The sequence below is a fragment of the Poecilia reticulata genome, linkage group LG8, assembly GCF_000633615.1.
Source record: "Poecilia reticulata strain Guanapo linkage group LG8, Guppy_female_1.0+MT, whole genome shotgun sequence".
Lineage (NCBI taxonomy): Eukaryota > Metazoa > Chordata > Actinopteri > Cyprinodontiformes > Poeciliidae > Poecilia > Poecilia reticulata.
The window spans coordinates 5556495-5578153 of record NC_024338.1 but is presented as its reverse complement, the minus strand read 5'-3'; the positions used below and the strand labels follow the sequence as shown (position 1 = coordinate 5578153).

Below are 21659 nucleotides of genomic sequence, written 5' to 3'. Positions count from 1 at the left end.
ATATATGAGTGAGGTTCAATGCTGGTGAGGCACTGACTTACGATTATAGACACCATGCATGTTATTGGACGTATGGAAATTTTGCGCAGATATACAATGCTGGAGGGCAAAAAGACTGATCTTTAACATGTCATCCATAGCCGCGTTAACTCAGTGAAACTTAAGAAATGTAGGTATTAATTTCGTGATAGGATCCACAGCAAAGGGAAAGAGCGAGAAAGCACTTTCTCCCTCTGTATCCGCCAAGCTACAAGCAGCCTCATTGCCATAGCAACGGACAACAATGCCACTTCATGTTTTAGGATTTAACACCAAAAAAACTAGATTAGCTACCGCTTCTACTTTACTGAATTACTTAGACATACAAACGCACATTTCATTAAAAAACTAAATAAAAACATCTTATTGCTGTCTTATCTTTACTTATCAATGAAATCCATGCACTGCTAATTCTGCACAAAAATATCCGTTCATCCAAAGTCAAGTCTATCCTCGGCATGTCTTTTCTACTCTTTATAAATATCGTCAAACTGTCTCGAAGCAAAACTTTCATTTCCGGTTTTGAGCTTCCTTTAGTTATCATCTCCTGCTTCAATTGAAAATCCACTTTAGAAAACAGTTTAAGTGTAGAAATGTAGTCTTTCATGTTGACCTCGGAAGAGAGGAGAAAACAAATGTATCGCTGTACTTTACTTATTTACTGTATGGCTAGCTCCATGGCTAGCTCACTGTGTCTTACTCTGCAGTTGTGCAGTCACACTGTCTGGGAACATGAGCGCCCCCTGCCATGAGGCAAGAGAACTGCCTGCCTCACCTCGAGTCTGTTCTCTGCCGTTTCTTATCGCTCCTCCGCACACAAAACACGGTACACACACAGTTAGTGACAAAAAACACTGTACATTATAGACATAAGCTAGATTATGGAAAATCAGTCTATATATTAAATGTTTTTTAGCCATTTTATTGCCGGCGTACAGACAGGACGAACATGCTTTCATAGAATGGCAGAAAGTGCAGTTAGCGAGAGGTTGCGCAATCCCAGGTGAGACTCAGCTTGCTGCTGCCTCACCGGCTTCACTTCTGAGCATTTGAATGGGAAAATGCAAAAATCCAGCAATTTTGAAGAAAAAAATCATCAGAATTGGTTAAGCTAAGTAAAAAATAGGTACTTTATAGTACAAACCACAGGGTGAAAATAGCAATATAAATTATTTTATTATTGTATATTATTTTTCCATGATAACAGGTGAGGTTCTGCCTCACCTGCCTCCCCTGACTGCATGTCACTGATCTATATATATTGATCTATAAATATGTATGTATATGTATGTATGGATGTATGGATACATGTTTACATACATATAAACATGTATCCAATATATATTATTCAGTATTAATCATTATTTATTTGTGTTTGTAGTTATATAAATATGTATTGATATTACTAAATATTAAATAAATTATGAACGGCTGTGTGCTTTGTAATATGCTCATCATACATCAATATCAGAATATTCCATTCCTATTCTATTGTTATAGACACTAAGCATATTTAAATATGCTGAACTATGTATATAAAACATACTTAAATAATACAATTGTTTATAAATGTAGCTTTAATAGATGTTTGAATATGGTTTCCAGTAACAAAAAAGGCTGTTATGATCGATTAAATGCGCTGATACGTCATTGTGCCTGCTAAACACATAACACTGAGTGGAGCGGTGTACCGCTCCAAGATGGCCGCCCTAAGTCTCGTCAGCGACAAAAGGCGAGAGCGGTCCATGAGGTGTCTATACTTATATTATGTCTATGCTTTGAAGCAACTGATTGGCTAACATAGGTTTGAGCTTTGTGCTATGCTGCCCCCTTCAGGTTTGGCATGTTTAAAACAATGCTTAGTGGCGTGTTAGTGTGGGTTCATGTGGATGAAAACTTTGCTGAAACCGATTCCATGTGTACAATATTATTTTTCACATCGGTGTGGCGGAGATGTTTGTTTTTATAAGAACCTGGCTACGATTATTTACTCACAGGAGGGCTCTTTTTACCCACTTCCATTTGTAAGCAATTGGTTGAAACAATTTTCTTTAAGAGTCTCAATGAATGCCACACTTCTCAGATTTAGAAATTCAGCAAATAATGTTTTGTTTCCACTTCACTGTGATGTGCTGCTTTGTGTTGAGCGAGCCAGGGCCGGATATACAAGGATGTGGGCCCCTGGGATTCACTAAAGAATGTTTTTTCTAATGCAAATTACAGTACAATAATGGGTAGTTTTATACATAATTCATTATGAATCGATTGGTAGGTTTAATACGTCCCTTCGCCAGTAGCTCCAAAAATGACTATAACTTTGTAATTTTCAAATACTGCAGTATTGTTTATTTTCATAAAAATCCCAAAATAATAATGCCACTTGATAATGGGCTTATTAAGTGAATCTGAAAACCATTCATTCATGAAGATTTTTTTTTTACAAAAATTTTTAACAAAAATTGTGGCCATGGGCCAGTGGCCTTGTAAACGATGGCACATAGAATCCAAATAAGTTTATATTCATTGTTGTAATGTAAAAAATAAGCAAAAAACTGGTTGTGAATAATTTAGCAAAGAATTGTATAGATGGCTTTCTGCTGAGTTTGTGTATTATCAGACTGTGTGTGTGAATGCTTTTTGCTGAATCAGTGCACAGCAACAGAAAAGTGACGAGGCAGGTGAAATGGCATAGCGACGGGAAATGCTGTTGTGTCTGAGCATTATGCGAGTTGTGCCAAAGCGAAACACTTTTCTCCTCATTATACAGTAAGAGTTGACGGCTGGCGAGGCTAGGCCTCGGAACGGCACCGCTCCGCACACGGGCACGGCTGGGCAGCGCGCTCTATCTGTGCAACACGTCTGGACTGCAAAGATGAAAAGATTGCTGGCGGGACTTGGAGAAACGGGGATGGAGGGATCAGGGGGGTTGGGGTGGGTTATATAGGTCAAGAGGGATGAGGAGGATTTTTACAAAATCTGTTTCTGCAGCATTGCAAGCAGGTTTCCTGTGTCTTTTTAAGTTGCGTGATTGTAAATGCCTTGTCACTGTGAGTGAGTGAATGACCGCTGTGTTATGTTTCAGGCAACGGAGTCCTTTCTGTTGAACGAAGAACCCTCCAGAGCTCCTGGGATGCCTGAGTGCTATGTAGTGTCAGATTCATACAGGGTATGCATCTATTATTATTATTATTATTATTATTATTATTATTATTATTATTATTATTATTATTGCCATTAACATTATTTGTGGAATTATTACCATTATCACGTTTGCATTTGTGTGTGTGGATTGTTTGTTTTGGTATTAATTAGGGATGTAACGAGATTTCATAGCACGAGATCCTATATTAAAATCTTAGGATATTTCTTATCAAGATGAGGTTTTTCTCGCAAAGTGCTATGTAATTGCTGTTGCAATTCAAGCTAGTAGTTCTCACATTAGCATCAATGAACAATAATTTTGACTTTCACATTAAACATATTTGATATGGATGCATAGATATAAGAAGCAACATTGAGAATATGAAAGACAAGATACAATATGAAGGCTTTCAGAACACAACTACCAAACCTTTAGCTGCTAACAACACTGGAGTTTCCAGCTGTTTAATAGCTGGAACTGGCTAACTGTTAGGTGCTAACAATGCTTAAGTTGACATCTGTTTTTTAGCTTCTTATTAGCAAAAAAATTAAGAACTCTTTCACTTAGGGTGCATTCACACCAGCCCTGTTTAGATTGCTTTTATCAAACTCTAGTTTGTTGCTTACAAAGTTCGGTTCATTTGGGAAGGTGTGAATGCGAATTCTGATGCAGATCAAAAAAGTGAACTATGGTTCGTCTGCAAACCGCGCTCTCAGTTCAATTGAAGTGAACTCTGGTGTGGTTCACATGCGTATACAAACGTCAATCAGACCAGAGACTGCTCCAAAAGCTGGAAGTAGACCATAGAGCAGGGCATTCTGGGTAAATACAACTAAAACAGATGTGGGTGTCTATGCCTAGTAGGGAAAAATGGGTCGTGGTCTTAAGTCAAAAATGAAAGAGAAATTCTACAACCGCTAAAATCTGAGGCCACTCCATTTTTGTTCACATTTTGTGAAGAAGGAAGCTGTGCTCATTGTTTTCCTCAGAGGTTTTGCGCTTGTTTTTTTTGCTGGTTCTTGGTGCAGCGCCACCACAGGGGAGGCAGGTGAACTGTTTTTTCACAGTATTCCTTTAACACAGCAGCTGAAAATGTAAATGTTGCAATTTTGGTGCCCAGTCAAGCCTAATCTACCAAACTATCAGGTGTGAAAACAACGTTAGTTGCTTACTTCACCAACATGGGTTTTTTTGAACATTTCTCTTCTGTTTTGTTGCAGTTTTCATGAAAATGTGCATTGTGCAAGAGTGAAAATGTGCAAGAGTGAGGAAAAACTAATATTTAAAAAAAACTTAATGCAGCCATTTATGTTTTATTTATTTATTTTTTTGGTAATCAGTCTTACTTTATCATGACAAATATGGGCTGGAAAGGTTACTAACACCACCAGAAACATAAAAACTAGTCTGGATCTATTTGATTTGCATTTGCTAATTTTTCTTTTCAATGTGACTCGAAGTTATTCACATAAATTCTGACTATTTGCAATGTTTTTTTCTTAGAGCATATTTGAGTTATTTAGAAGAAAATTTTGAATTCCAGCTTGTGAGGCTGCTACTTGACATGCTGTTAGCTGTGGTTTTTGAAACAGCCAATCCAGGCTTTTACTTTCCTTGGTGCTGATTGACTGAACATCCAAGATTGGAAATAAGGAAGATAGCACCTGTGCTAGTAGCTTAAACAGTTTCCACTGCGTTTATTAATGCATGATACAGTATATTTGGTGTGTGTTGTCAAAATATGTATAACTGCTTATATTTATAGTTCAGAGTCTGAGGTTCAAGTTTTATTTTAAAACCACAATATATGGGAGAGTTAACCTTGGACCAAAATATTTTACACTAAATACCGAAGTGGTTTGACAAACTTTTCCGCTTTTTGAAAGGCAAAAAAAACAGTGAATCTTAATTTCCCTCAGTTTTACTAAAAAATCCTGTTAATCCGTGAGCCTGTAGTATCACGTATCGTTTCATCTCGTGAACTGGATGTTTCGTTACACCTCTAGTATTAAATGTGTTCAAGTCATTACTCTGAACTCTGTCCGTCTGTTTTCGAGCTCTTCGTAATTACACTACAATCATAATGTCATTCACAGCTCCCTCCACTCATCTGCAAACCATTACCATTATTATTTCCACACACACACACACACACACACACACACACACACACACACACACACACACACACACACACACACACACACACACACACACGTGCTCGTGTAAGAGGTAGAGAGGAATAAAAAGGGAGCTTTGCAATTTTGCCCAGGCTTCTTCGCCCCTATGGGTTAAAAATCTAGAATGCTAATGTGCAGCTTGCCATGTTATGTGAAAGGGATTAAAAGTTTAAGACAGCAAGTGGTCTCTATTACAAAAAAAAAGAAGTAGTACAGAATTTCTCTGGTGGAATCGTGATCTGAGACGCATTTTCTACGGCTGAACTCGCTTTGTTTCCCTGAGTTAAACACCAACGGCGAGTGCTGCGCCACGTTGTGTCTTTCAGTGTACAGAAAAGCACCTTTTTAGCTGCAGAAGAGTGTTTCAAGAAGTTTAGGATTCAAGGTGATCAGAAACATCAATGTAGGAGCCATTTTCCCCTTTTTTCTTTTGGTTAAATCTTAGAATTTAAATTGTTTTATTCTTATTGTTTATTTCCTAGTTGATTTATCATTAGAATTTTTGTTTAATTTGCCGTTTAGAATAAGTTCTTTGATTAGGAATTCACTTAATTAGTTAATTAATTTCAGGTTGGGATGTGGGTATTTCACGGTATAAATAGGTGGGTCTTAGGTAGCATATTATGCACGTGGGTGGTCATAAGGTTTTTTACCAGCCTACAGAATCAGCCAAAGAATAAAACCAAAGAACTATATTTTGACTTTTGATCCTTTTTTGCTGCGTAAACCAGAATCCACGGTGCATCAGGTGACTATTTGAGTTTGATTCACCTTTTCTTTAGATCACCTTTGAGTTTTGAGTTTTTTGATTTTTGAATTTAAGTTTAGAGACAAATGGTCACTACAATCAAGATTGTCCCGCAGGACAGATCCCACCAGGAGACGCCTGTCCAGTCACGGCGTGGTTTCTGTGTTAAACAAATCCCTCCGCTGGCTTGTCACATGCCAGGCTTTAACAATTTAGTTTTGTTTTTGTTTTTTAATGAAGCTGTAGCTGAGTAGAAATGTGAAGACATACTGGTAAAATTGTTTTCATAAAGTGATAGTTTAGGATTTCTAAAATTAGGTTCTAATAAAAAAAAAAAAGTAAAAGCATTACATTTTTTCTTAACTTTTTTCTTTGTTTAACACATATCCAGATCAGTTGGTTAGTTTTAAAAATAATTCCCAGCCACGGAAACATCAGTGATTTGTATAAGCTCTACTTCTGTAATCTTTAAACAGTTGTCACGTTTTCATTGGATGGATATTTACAGAGAAGCTGATGATTGATCACACAATGAAAGTTGGAAGCTGGGCGACACTATTAATTTTCCTGTGTGAAATTCGTACCGTACATGTCCCTTCTTTTTAATTTTTTAGTTGTTAAACCGGGACTTTAAAGGCTTCGACTAAACTGGTAACTAAATTTAAAAGTTCTTAGCCGGGGATTCCCCTTCGGTTGAGAGCCACCACTTTAAGCAAAAGCCCTGCATGTGTGAGGTATGTAAACAATGGGCTGGCGGAGCTCACATCTGCTCAGCCAAACAAGCCAACCGCACTTTTGCTTATCTCCACTTTCTACTGTTATCCCATCTCCTTCTACACCCCAACGCACAGGTGTGGCGTCGGCAGCGCAATACTGTGTGTGGATGAGCAGTTTATGCAAATGTTAGGTTGGCTACCTTGAATAACCTGTTTCACGCACCAAAACTGCCTCTTTATTACACAGTATTACAAAATGTGCTCACATCTATTGAGCTCATTCCCATTTTGTCACCAAAACTCCACAACGTCAGAGGACTTTTATGTCATAAACCATGAAAAAGGATGTGGGATTTTTTTTTTTTTTTTTTTTTAGCAATTATAAATCTAAGAAGTACTCCATGGATTTGTATTGGGTCCCCTTTATTTTGATCCCTTGGAACCAGCTGACTTCTGAATCTTTCATCTTCCAATAAACAAATTGTACTTTAGAAACGTTAGAGTTTACAGGGGCTCTAGCCCAGGGCTCCAGCTTTTTGGGGGTGCGTTCACATATTCTTTTTCCTTTTAAATAAATTCATGTTTTGCAGACATTGTACTTTTTTATTAGTCATAAATCCATATCAGGTGAGTTGTAATAATTTTGGGGGATTTTTATAAAAATAAACAATTCTCAAGTATTTGATTAGAGTATTTGTAATTTACTTCAAGAACAACATGGAGCTATTGGCCAAGGGGTATATTAATCCTACCACCATCAGTTCATACCAAATTATGTATAGAACCACCTAAATGTACTGTAATCCGATTAGCAAAATCATTTTTCTTGGTGTTTAGGGCCCCAAAACAGTTTCCAGCTCAGGCCGCATCCTTGTAAATCCAACCCTGGGTATAACATTAAACAAAATGTCACATATTTTTGCAAATCCTTTACATTTCAGTTAACAGTGCTGTGTGTTCAAGAGGTCCGAACGCTTTTGGATGGCACTGTACGAAGAGGACGGCTCTCTGAAAAAATTTTTTTTTCTTAAATAAAAAGCTTCAGATGTGACTTTCCCATACAACAGCACCAAGCTGGTGGGTGAAGCTGTTACTGGGCTGGCTGCTCTGGAGCAGTGGTAAATATGTATATTTGAAGCGTGTGAAAAAGCAGAGCCACAGCAGACCCACCAACCGAAGCATATGGCTCTACCATGTGTTACTTAATGAGAGATTTACTCACACAGACCACTAAATGTGTGGCTCATTTAAGGAGCCGCGGCAGAGGAGTGTTATTGCGTGTGCTGCATGCGTAAAGCCGAGCGGAGGGCTGCGAGAACGTGCTCTAACCTTTTGCACTCTCGCGTTTCAGATGACAGCTGCGAAAGTTAACCGAGAAACAAAGGAAAAAACCCCTGAAAAGTTACAGGGAGTTCTTAGGAAGTCAGTGCACCTGCATGAAAAGACCCCCCAAAAAAAACAAACAAGTATCTGCATATGTGTGTGTTATTGGGTGTGTCTGTGAATGTGCTTTTCATATTAGTAACCTATTGTATTCGCAGAGAGAAATGCCGGCGTTGTAACCTCACCGGTGAGGACATGAGGTTGGGGTTCTTGCGGCGGTCGTATTGCTCGCTCCTGCGTCCTGCCTCCCTCCTCCCCCCGCGATCCGCCTCCTCCAGCCGTTTCTGGCTCGCGTCTCTGGCCTCATGCGGTAATTGGCCACACAGAGCCCAGATCTCTTTGTTTCGCCTGCAGAGGCTTGTGGTGCAAAACGCAGAAGCGGCAGGCCCCTCGTAAATCTGCGGGACTCCGATTGTCAGACCCAAAAAATTTCAGCTCCGTGTTATTTTTATTTATTTTTTTAATACATTTAGTTTTAATTTTCAGGTCCTACCTTCATTCACACCGGAAACAGATTCAGAAAATGTTTTAGTTCACAAACCCCACACGCCCCAGCGTATGGTGCTCCACTGCAGCTCAGAGACTGTGATTATACGTCCATCCTCGCCGTGTGCTACTTTTCTTCTCCAGTGAATGCTGCAGTCGCTGTTTGGCTTGGACTTGCCCTGCTGGTTTCTGAGCCTCCAGACTGGGTCAACCAGGGTTCAGCAAACAAACAGACTTAACCCTGCATGCCGCGATGAGGAGACGCATTGATTCAGATGCCTGCGAATGAATTCAAGTGCCTAATCCAATGTAAACCGGGGGCTGGAGAGGGCGTCCTCGCAATCTGAAACAGAATATTGCCGAGGCTGAGCGCTCTAACCTGGCCGTGACCACAACAAGCGTTAACAAAGTCATTTTGTCTAATTAGAAGCCTCAGCACGATCAGAGGTTTGCACAAGTCCTCATAATGGAAGCCTTAAACTTTTTCCCACTTGCAAAGAGCCGGCCCAAGTCAGAAGCAGTACATGGCCAGGGCTTCCCCCAGAAAACGTGCTAAGCCTGGTGGTATTGGCCCCAGAGCAGTCGTCCAGCGGGACTGCTGAGTTTTTGAGTTAAAAAATGGTCAACGTTGACAGGAAATTTGAAAATGTCATTAGGTGTTGTTGAAAGACATTATTAACAATATCTAAACACCAACTAAAGTTTTAAAAAAAGGCAAGCACTAAAAAAAACCCAATGCTTAGCCTAGAGGGGTGGGAGGTGTGGGGCAAGTAAAGTCTGGTGGCCCGCCAGGCTGATAATACACAAAGGGAAACCATGATGGGGCAGCGCACAGCCCGTAAGAACGCTTTAAATTTCACAGGAGACGTTAAAAAATGTGCTAACTGTAAGTAGAAATGCACCGATCAAACTCTTTATCGAACGTATACCAATTTCTAATTTAAACTTTTAACCATCTGATTTAGATTCCATTTCCTTTTTTTTTATTCTAAGAACTGTAACACACAAAGTGTACTAAAGGTTCTTAGAATGAAGTGGTATTTTTGAATACAACAGAAAATGAAGAAATTACAACATTGTTCCTTATATATGCATCTACCAGTGTTGTGGTCAAGACCACCTAACCCGAGACCAAGACCGAGGGAAGTCGAGACCGAGTCAAGACCATGACCAGCAGCCTGCGCTAAATGACACAATAAAATGTGAAATATTATCAAAATTGCTTCACAAATTGATCTGAAAGATCCATATTCCCATAAAAACACCTAGATATTAAATACTTAATAGATTTTACCAATATTAAAATGAAGTGCTTCCATCTTTGTGCTACAATCCACGGTGGTCTCGTGCCATCCCTAAAAAGATAACACCCTGGGTGTTTGCCCATATTGCTCAAGTCAGAAACCAACACTGTCTGCACCATTACACATAGCAATTGAGGCAATGCCCTGACGGTAAATAAAGCTCAACTATGAACACTGACCAAGGAGCAACAAAGAAGTAACCAAGCACAAGGCGCTCACTGTGACTGTTTTCACCCTCTCTGGCTACATGAAGCCAGGTAGTCTGACACCATGGCAGACATTACACCTGTCACTTTGAACGAAAACAATCATAGAGCAATGTGCATGCTCTGCATACTCTTTCGTTCTTGTGTTTTATTTATTTGTTAATTAAAAAAATATCAATGTACATGATTAAATAAAATGATAACTACTGCAGTGTACGCAAAGCATTACAAGAACAAAGAACGGCTCTCAGTGATACTCCAGTCCTATTTTCTAAGTTAAGAGCGATTCAGAAGAATCGGACTGTTCCTGAATGTCACATCACTATATTGCAGACTTTTGGACACAGCCTTGTCCCATATATGCGATAAGTCAGTCAACACCTCTGCACAATAATTCAGCGCAGTGAGTGACAACTTTTTTCCATCACAAATGCTTATGTGTGTCTGTACAGCTAGCTTTGCTAACATCACGTCAATGGAGCTTACCTTTCTTTGAGCTTCTTTTCTAAGTGACGAAAAAAGTTAGACGTAGTCCTCACCGTCTGTGAAAGCGAAGCGCTGCTGAGTTAGCTGTGGCCATCGGATTTCTTATGATTTATGCAGCGCTATTCTATTACTGACGATTAGACAGATCTTCTGCCGCTCAGAAGATCTGTGTGCGAGTGAAAGGTGGGGAAGGGGAGTAACAAACACGTTATTGCTTGGATTGTAATCGGTGCGTTTTGCATCCACTGAAAACAAAGATGTTAACAAATAAACTGGACAGTGAGCTGTACGCTTAGTGATATTTTCACAGTTGCGGTCTCGACTGGTCTTGAAATAAAATGCTGAGTCCTCAGCATCCGAGACCGAGACAAGACCGAGACCAAATGCAGTCGAGTCCGAGACGAGACCATCAAAAAAGGGTCTCGAGACCAAAACCGATTTCGAGTACTACAACACTGGCATCTACACATTTATCCTTAAGCGTTATCTTTATGCAAAACTTCATCAAAGTACATTGAAAATTGTTTTAATGCAACTTTTCTGATCAACAGTCAGAACAGATCAGGGAAAAATCAACCTATTCCGATTTTGGTCTTAGTAGATCAGTGCATACCTCATTTGTGGATTTTTTTTTTTTCTTTGTTTCTTTTACGATCAGCAGACCATCTGACATCTTTTAGACATTCCGGACTCATAAACTATTAAGTTTTCTTGCAAGTCCAAACAAACTGCTCCTATTTCAGTGCCAACCTGGGCTAGAGTTAAAAGGAGAGGCTTAAGTATTTATTAAGTGTTTAAATGTTGTTCTCAAGGATTAAAGCTTGAATCGACTTTATCACGCTTCCTTTACAGTTACATACACAATCTTCCACAATCTTCATTTTGAGAATTATTTTTGTAAACCCACCTCCCCCAAACAAATAAGTTGGTTATTTTGCTTTTTTGCCGCTTTGGATGTTTATTTTTTTAGAACCTTCTATATTTTGTACTCTACTGTAAAGAAGTGTAGTTAATTGCTCAAAATAAATTAAAAAACCTACCAGCAGAAAGTTTTTGAGAGTAATTTTGATTTGATCAGAGGTTATAGTCAGGAGGTTTGAGAACCGAAATAAATTATAACCTAGTGTAAGATGATGTTGCATAAGAACACAAAGTCTGAGTGAGATTTTAGCATTTTCCACACAATTTATTTTCATAATTCATGACAATATTAACCTAAAACTAAAGATAAACTTCAAATGGAATGGTTAAAGTGAATGGGGATGAAATTGCTTGTGTTCAAGTGGAAATGGATAAAATGGCAAAGTGTACAAAAAAAGGGGTACAAATTTGTGCATATTTTTGCATGTGCATATGCATGTCAGCATATGCTGACATGCATATTTTTAGATAGTTTTAAATAGTTCATTAGCTGTTTGCTTGTCTTAATTTTCTACAAACTCAGTGAGACGTCACAACTTCTAATGCAAGCGAGGAAACTGTTGGTAATAACTTCACGAAAACCTCATTTTCAAAAAATCTGAGCTATTCCTTTAACTGGGGTCCCCCAAATCTAATTCTGCCAAGGGCTCTGTAAAACCTCGGGTCGGCTCTGTTCCCACCTCAAACAGTAACTAAAGACGAACAGAGCGACTCGTTTACCCCGTGATCACATGAAGGCAAAACCGAATGCACGGGTCACTAAACGCAACTTTAAGAGACGGAGGAGGGAAGCGCGTGCGCTGCTGTGAAGGGCGACGCGCGCCGACCACAAATTAATAACAAAAATGACATTTTTAAAAATAAATAAATAAAGCTTGGATTTACACTTTGTCTTATATATTTCCGCGAAATCTGCGAGCGCGCGCTTGGTAAAACCGAATCGTCTTTCCGGAGAATTAAAAGGAAAGCGGTTAAAAGTCCTGCTAAAAGGAAAGAGAAGAGGAGAGCAGAGGGGAGGGAGGCAAAGTTTTTTCCCTGAAAAGTTTGTGCAAGCTTTCACTTTCTAGGCGGGGTTACTGTAAGCTGCAGCAGCAGCAGCAGCAGCATGGAGTGAGAGAAACAGGACGGCGAGCGACTGCCATGCAGCACTATATACCGAGCTTCCATCCAACTTAAATAAGCTCTCCAATCCTTCCCGCTAAAAATAACCATGTACTCTCCGTACTGCTTAACACAGGTAAACTCGCTTCTCTTATTTCATTGTTTGGGGACCTACTATGCTCTCTCTCTCAGTGTGTGTGTGTGTGTGTATGCGTGTGCGTATGCGTTTTAAAAGCGCTGCCTCTGTCTATTATTTTCCACACGTCTGTTAGTTTTGTCAGAGCTTGTTTCTGTTGTCTGACTCACTCCGAAACTTCGCCGCGGCTCTCCGTCCCGGCTCGTCGCGCTTCCACGCCGCAGGAAACTTTCCTGAGCACCGCAGGGCTTTTTCTTTTTTCTTTAAAGAAGAAAATGGCGCTTCTTCTTCTTATGTGTGTTTCATATTTTAAAAACAGTATTAATGATTGAAGAAGATAAGTCCGAATAAGAAAGGAAAGACAGGAAAGAACGTAGAGAAAAAAAAATTGCAGTCGAGTTATTTATTTTTTTCCCCCAGGCGACGAGGCGGGTCTAGATTTTGACCGGTGAGAGGAGCGTGAGCGCGGGGGAGCGGGGCGCACAACGCCCTGCCCGACCCGGCCCACCGTGCTCCGTGCGTGGGGCACTTTCTTCTGAGACTGGGATGTTGACCGTGAGACTGAGGAACTTGCGTGTGCATGTGTGTGTGTGTGCGTGTGTAATAATAAACGGTCCCTTGCGATTGGGTTTTTTTTTTCCTTATCTGCTGCAATGCTCAGTTTTCCAAGTGCTTACACTTGAATGCAACACGTGCACACTTGCAGTTACACGTTAACTACAATAAGGCACCTTGACGTCATATTACCATTCAGTGACTGTGGGATACTTTTTAAAAAAAAAAATTTTCATACACATTTTTTAAGTTAAACATCTAATATTACCTGCTTTTCATATTTTTGCCTAAGCTTAAGATATGGCCCTCATGTTCCACGCCTTTCATTTTAATCTTCATGTTGTCTTATTTAGAAATAAAACAGTCAAATGTAAGATATGTGGTAAATTTTTTGTGACTGTTGTCGCTTGTTGCTTTTTTTTCCCTCAGTTATTTTTAATGCTAAGATCCATCTGAGTTGCAGCAAATGTCAGATTAACATTTTTCCTTCTTACTGTCTTTTGTATCTCGTCTCATTTTCAGGAATAATAGTTCTTTGTCTTGAAGACAAAGAACTATCCGTAAACGTTTTTTTTTTTTAATATCAGGAATTTTCAGGGTGAGACAAAGTGACCGTAGAGCTATTTTAGTCGAGCTTCCACTCTAAATCTTGTTAAATAATTTGCGCTTTCCTCTGTTTTTCTTTAGAACACTGCACAAAAAAACATTGGAGGATATTAAATATTAGCCAAAAAATAATTAGTTTTAAATCAAATATATTAAATATTTTAAAGGTAAGATTAAATGCTGGTTTAGCATTTAAATTCAAATTTAACTGAAGATGTCAGTTTAGCGATTCCCTTTAGGAGCTAAGAACGGTAATTCTTATCTTTTATATTTGGGTGTATCATAAATAAATAGATGAACTGAAAAAAAGTAATGGAATATAACTATGGTTGACAATGTTTCTGTGTTCCTTTGAGCATTTAACTAGTTTACCAACGGCATTAATGCTACAGTTCAACCTGCTAACATCCTTTTTAACCTTGAGGCATTTAGCCCAATGATCTTACCTGCGGTTGTCAGGGAAGCTGTTCACCTGCCACTTTGTATGTTTTTTACAAGTTCCACACTGTTTTATACCCTAATTACAAACTTATTTTTAGTTTCTTTTTAGCTAATAAGCTTAATGCTTGTAGTAACTAATTTTATTCATGCAGTTAGTTGGTCATGATTACCTCTTTAACCTTGGTAAAAACAACCAGCCAAACGAAGCGCATGGAAATCATTATAGAGATTATTTGAGCAAAATATCTTACAGTTTGCTTTGTCGGTGTAAATTCCAGACCCCTAAGCTTTACCCCCCTCAAGATTTGAAAGATCTGCTTTTACTGTGGCCTTCTCGTGTTCTGCAGCTGCTGCAGGTCTTCTTCCAATAAAGCCGACTTGTTTATCCCCAGTTGGCTTCTCCTGACAGCGAACCGCCGGGGCCCTCCGTTTGACGCCGTAATTCATCCCCTGCCTTTTACAGTGGCTTTATTTAAAAAAAAAAAAAAAGGAGCTTTTCCTCCCCGTCTCCTCGACAACTCGACTCGGCCGAGGGGGTCCCCGCTGCCGCCGTCGTTCCTCAACTCCTCGGCTCCTCTCGTGCGGGCGCGAGTTGCCGTCTGGTTTTCATTTGAGAACGCTCGCGGCGCTGCGATCATAATGTTCGTCCTCTTTCTGATTGTTTCCACTTTAATTCTTCCATTTATTGCAGAAGCTGTTAAAAGGCCGCGTAATGTGCTGACTTTAAGAGTCCAAAAGGGGTGAAGCATCGATGGCAGTGGAAAGAAAATAGAAGCTTCCACGGAGCCTTCGTGTTGTCTTTTATTATGGCTTATGATTTGCTCTGAGGTTGTTTACTTTTAAAATATGGCTTTTGCTTGAGTGTCTGTCTGTTCTAAATAGGCCTTTTAAACAAGACTTTATCTGATTTAAAACTTGCCACGGCCAAACAAAAGCTCTTTTCAGCAACATAAATTCCCCTTAATTAAAATTAATTGGCAGCAGATTCACATAAGGGCTAATCTAGGACACATGTTGCACAGAACCTTCAGAAATGTCACTGACTGGGCATGGAAGGGGTTTCATATTTTGTCTTTAAAAAAAAAGGAAATTTGAAGGGCTTTCTTTTTTATGTCCAGATCTAAATCAGAAAAAGAACAGCCATATAGAAATTCTTCGCAGCTCTCTGCAGAGAATACCCAAATTGTGATAGATCAAACTCTGGCTTTTAAAAACTATTTAGACAAATTGAAGTTTCATCGATCAGTTGTTGGCAACATGCTATGAAGATATGAGAGGTGTGTGTGTTATCTTGTTTACAGTAATGCTAGATGGTATGACATTGTAGCGCTCATGAACTGATGATTCACTTGGAAACTGTATAGGAGTTTCAAACTCGTTTTCTTTTCAAAATAATGTAATTTGACACTATACAAATAAAAATTGTCTTCATTTGATTGATAAAAAAAACAACTTTCTGTGGTCTTGAGGGCCACAGAAATAGCTATGGCCGGCCGAATTTGGCCCACAGGCCTCGAGTTTGACACATGCTGTATAGTAGCAAATGTATTAAGTATTCACTGTGGAATAACACAATTTAAACCAACAATTTCTACATTAGATGTTGCTCAAAACTGCATCCAGGATTGCTGCTTAAATGGTATCACACAATTCTAATGCATTGTTACTATAGCTACCATAATTAATACATCACTTACACAGACGCGAATAGTCATAGTGAGAAAATGTTCACAGTGTCTGTTTAAAGAATCAGCCATTTCACGGTGCTATGAAATGGTTCTCATGGGATTTTAAGTCAGTCTCAATCATAAATATAAATTTAAGATCAACGTTAGCTAAATTCCGAGAGAGCTAGCAGCGTGTTTGCTGGATGGACCGCACAGTGACGGAAGACCTGAGCGAAACTGAAATAAAAACCCAGCTAATAATCTTCTAAACTAAACATGCTTATTATACTGAGATTTTAATGAGCAGTAATTAGCTAGCTTGGTTACCTGCTTCCAGAACAGCGCTGCTGTAGGCTGTTTATTTTACCGACACTATAGCACTTGTAAATTGTTGCTAATTTTAGTTTTAAAACCCTTACCTAAAAAAAAGGAATGAGCTCAACACTTTTAGCGTCTGAGTCATGGCTGTCCGTGTATTTTCCTGACTGAAATTATTTCCAAACAGCTTTTTTTTTTCTTTGTTTCTTTTTTTTTTTTAGCCAAGCCAAAATGAGAAAAAAGTTATTTTCTTCAGCTAGCTAGGTGGCTGACAGCAACAGAATTGATTTTCTAAGTGAAAGAAAGAAATGATCTATAAATCAGTACAGGCGTTTTGTAGAGAAGCTCAGTTGCAAATGTACTGGGTTCATTGTTATCTATGCATAATTACAGCAGTTTGAACTTTCACCTGTTTGAGGTTTTGTGTTCCTAACCCATCTCCGTCTAAAAGTCATTGTTATACTTTTGCATTAATAATCCATATCATTATTTCTTTGTAACACACTAACCTTATGCCCACCGCTCTGTGTGTCATTCCTTCATGTGTGTCAACGCTAATGTTGTCATCTGAGTCTGTTTTCACTGCTGCGACATTTTAACTTATTCCTTCCCTCTACCCCCCACCCCCCCACCCCTGACCCCTGACCCCTACCTGCCGCATCTCTCTGCCTGCCTGGACGCTGACCCCTGCTCTCCTCGCCTCTTAACACCCTCTCAACTCTAAAGTATTACCCCACTCACCTTCTAAACAATGCCTTAGTGGTAAGTCCCGTTGAGTCACTTTTTTTATTCAACGTCAGGTATTTGTGTCTTTATTTTAATTATTTTTTGTTGTTGTTGTTGCTTTATTTATCCATATTTTTGCACCTATATTCCATACTGAGATTTCGTTGTATTTTGTTCTTACTCCACACACAAATCAATATGTTTCACAGCTTAAGCAGAGAACACGGCGCAAAGCGGCAGAGAGAAACAAAAGCAAGAAAAACTGAAAGCGTTAAAACGTCACAAATATTGCTGCTAAATCTTCGTGCCTTGTAAAAAAAATTTCAGCCGTATTAAACTCACTTTTCCTCTCTCTCTCTTTTACTGGTTAGGCCTTGTTTTTGGGCTGATCGTTTTAGTCGGAAAAATTTTGAGAGCCCCCCCGTTTTCTTAAACGTTCCCCTTTGTGACTTTTTGGTTTCTGCGCTCAGCTTGACCCTTTGCTGTTTTTCTGCTTACTTCACGTGGCTTTACGTTTTTGTGAGGGAATGTTTTAGATTTAGACGCTGTAGCTCACCGCTTGCCGTTATCTGGCGTTATTAGTGTGCAGCGCTCTGAATGAAAACATAAAAAAAAAAAAACTTTGTGTGGAGCGGTAAAGCACAGCTTAGTTTCTTTTTTGTTAAGATCTTATTCAATTTATGTGATTGTTATCTGGACTTACTGCGCTGCATTAAATGTACATTTCTGCAGTTCTCTCCACTGTCATTACGTCTTCATCTCTCTCTTCCCATGGCTTGAGTTGGAACAGCTGTTGAGAGGATTAAACAAAATCTGGTGGAAATATTTTTATATGTGTATGTGTATGTGTATGTGTGTGCTCGTGTGTAACTATTCCATAATTTTATTTATTTTACAACCACAAAATTCTATGCATTTGATTGGAATTTTCTGCAGTCGTACGCTGTGGGAATGCTTTTTTCCCCAGCTGGGACAGGAAGGACGTAAAATCTGAAAAGTGTGACGTGCATTTGTACCACACTTCACTCCAATCCCACTAAGTAGAATCTAATGATGCCTCAAAAGGTCACCTATTTAGTTTATAAAGGCCACTGGTTTGCAATTAAGGGTGCATTCACACCAGCCCTGTTTAATACGCTTCAATTGAACTGTAGTTTGTTTGCGAACTATGGTCCGCCTAAAAACCCATATCTCGGTTCGGTTGAAGTGAACTCTGGTGCAGTTTGAATGAGTATGTGAACGCCAAGCGGACTGGAGACTGCTCCAAAAGCAGGCCGTGTACTATTGCAGAGAGGATTCTGGATAAAAATGTGTAGCGTTAGCAAGGCTTGTAGTTTTTATTGAAGACTAAAGAGAAATCCTACAACTACTAAAATTTCGGTGTATATTTAGTGAAGAAGGAAGTTGCACTCATGTCTTTTTCTGACATGAGTGTATTTATTCCTTCAGTTGTTCTTAATGCGGTGCCACTACAGGTGGTTTGTCCGCAGTCAAACCAAGTTTATTGTTATCTATGCTTAATTACAGCGAAACATTTTGAACCTAATAGTCCAAGTCTACCGGACTATCAGGTGTGTAAATACTCTATAAAGATAAATACATCAAGTTAAACACACAGTCACGTCCACCTTTGAGGAGCCATCCTAAACATGAAACAATCATGTGTTGACTATAGCCTAAATGTGCAGCCTGGCCTGTTAGGCATCTGAACAATCCGTCCTTTGGAGTTTTTGAGTCTAAAGCTCTGAAAGTCTTATAGGTCAGTTAGATGTACTAAACAGTCAAATCCCTGCAAGTTCTGGTTCGACTGGATTGCCTTTCATGACTTGACATATGCGGTCACAGTTTTAAGTAGCCAAACAGTTAATTCAGCAGCAAATAAAGCGTTTTGCTTCTGGACTTTCCCAAGAGATTCAGTTTTATCGGACATTCTGTCAACATGCGGGTCTAATCTATTGCATGTGAATACAGTTTTTAGCTCCATCTGAGGCCACCAAGAGGTCAGGACACATAAAATAAAGCATATGGATTAGAATAAACCACTAAGCTGTAAAGTTTCCCAATTTTCTGACACCATAAGGAGGCACTCCGCTGCTTCCAATATGAGCGTTTTCCTTTGTTTTTGCTGCTTCTAAATTGGTAGCATGTTGTGACTTCTCTACATTAAGCATGCGACTGAAAGGCTTATGAAGGTTTTTGTAATTAGCGTCTTTGTCAGTCATAAATTCTCTATGTTTATTGTCAGCTGGTGACTGCAGGCCACCATGTGTCAGCAGTAGGAAATTTACTGCCGTTTTTCAGTTTTTTTTGTTGTTTTTTTTTACTTTGCAAAGACATCGGGAGCTCTCCACGGCGGCAGAGACAAAGATGGGATGAGCCGGGCGCACGTTGGCAGCCGGCGATATAGATTTGAATTAAGTAGCATGTAGTTTTTTTTTTTTTTTATCTGGAGCCGCATGCGGAGAGATAGAGAGGCAGAGCCCACTGTGTCCCATTCAGTATCAGCACAGCTGTCCCAGCATCCGTGGAGAATGGATTCCTGCTGCCACTGCCACGGGAGGCTCCAGCCAAGAAGAATGGGAGGATATCCACTGTGTGCGCTTGTGTGGTTTAAAAGGAAGGCGAGGAGCGAGAGGAGAGAAGGGGAGAGGGATATGTTTTTTTCCCCCTCCTTCTTCTTTTTTTCCTCTCCTTTACGTGTGTGCGTCTCTGTGTCGTCTCCGCCTGCTTCGGTCTTCCATCGCTCATGTCACCTCTGGCTCGGATTAGTTTTTGGCACGACTGCGGCTGCACCCGCGGCCTTGCTGCGGCTCTGCGGTTTCCCGATATGTTGTGCCGTTGCCATGGTTGCTTGAAACACGCACATGGGTGCTAAATTACATAATTGAGCTAGAATATTCAGGGTAGCAAAAAATATAAATAAATACTGTGCCTCACAGAAATATTCGCTCTTTGAACTTTTCCTACATTCATCGTATCGTTTTATCATTTATCGCGATAAATTACTAAAAAGAAGTTTGATTTAGCGTAACCACAATAAATTCCAGTTAACAATGTTTAAACTCTCCCAAAAGTGTTCGTATCCACAGTTTGTTCAATGAGAGCATCAATAAATATCAGTACATTTGAAAATGTCATTAAATACATTTACTTTGTGCAAGTTAGGGATACAAATCACTCTTTTGTCTGTTTTTTGGGGCTATGATTGCTGTGCCAATCAGTCATAGCCATACAAATACCTAATAAAGGTCAAATAAATGGCTTTTTATTGCCACTTTTGTCATTATCCCGACTTAAAGTTCATATTGCCCACCCCTATCTACCAAGTTTAGTGTATTTGGTGGGATTTGGTGTTTGACACAAATGAACCTGTTTGTTTTTAACCCCATCAAATTAATATTTTATCGATCCACTGTTTGAATCTGAAAGTCTTGTGTGGAATTTCTTAGCAAAATTTCAAGTCATGCAGATTTTCAAGTAGTTTTCAGGCCTCGGTGTTGACTGGGCCTTTCTAACACATACATGTGCTAAGGCTGCACTGACTGCAGTTTTCTGGGCAATTACTGATCTTTAAAAAGCCTGAAATGCCAATACTGATTTATTTGTTCTGAAAAGTCGCTAAATATAGCCACAGAGTTGCTAATTTGGCAACATTGAAGTAATTGTTGTTAATCACGAATGTGCAGATGTGACATGGTGGTTATACGATTCATCCCCATTTATCATTGCACCAGTAATATATGTTTTGGTCTAAACTGCTAGCTTTGGTTGAATCAAATGATGCTACAGAAACATTTATATAAGTTAGGTGTGTCACAATGTTTTAATATAGTTAATGCTAAAGATAATATTTTTTTCCATGCTCATTTATATTAAAACCAAAACTTTGGTGAACAGTTTTGAAAAACATCACTGTAGACATAAATGAGTGTTAAGCAAAAAGACAAAAGTAAACCAACAGGAAAAATCAAAGGCTGTTGATGAAGCCTGAATATGAGTCTGCCTGCAGAGGGGCGCCTACAAAATGCAATCAACTACAATCTACTGATAGGGTATTTAGGGAATTTTCAGGCAAAAAACATAAGTGTCGGCCAAAATCAAAATGGGCTTGTCAGAGCTTTTTAAAAAATGGTGAATCGGCCAGAAAACGGCAGTTGATGTGTACATTACATTAGCTTAAGCTTAGCTCTTGTTTATATGTGGTGCACATTCAATGCTAATAAACAGCCTTAAGTTAGCGATTCAAGGGTTTTCTTTTTAAACCAAGCCTGAAGTTACAAAAGTCAAGTAGAAACAAGTCAGAAACCAACATAACCCACTGACTGTTTGACCATCCAACAAAATGTGATATAAAAATGTTAATGATCATGAATACATTTGGCTGGATCAGTTAAGAAACTTTGTTTGCAAAATTGTTCAGTAACCTACGGTTTTCTTACGTACCTTAAACTTAACTTTTTTTTCTTCTATCAACAACGCTGCTGAGTTACCCACTACT

The 21659-nt window shown here is 39.2% G+C and overlaps 1 protein-coding gene across 7 annotated transcripts in view; it reads left to right on the top strand.

Moving 5' to 3' along the window:
- The window catches only part of nfixb (nuclear factor I/Xb), a 195303-nt gene that overhangs the window by 17013 nt on the left and 156631 nt on the right, over positions 1 to 21659 (top strand). For 3 of the 7 annotated variants that reach the window (XM_008415331.2, XM_008415316.2, XM_008415312.2), the window contains exon 2: positions 3122 to 3205. The exons of 1 other annotated variant lie outside the window; for it this stretch is intronic. In XM_008415331.2, the coding sequence (XP_008413553.1) occupies positions 3122 to 3205 (84 nt within the window). Of the gene's footprint in view, positions 1 to 3121; positions 3206 to 12660; positions 12849 to 17161; positions 17198 to 21659 lie in introns of those variants that run through there. 3 more of the 7 variants (XM_008415310.2, XM_008415315.2, XM_008415318.2) reach the window with 3 other exon arrangements.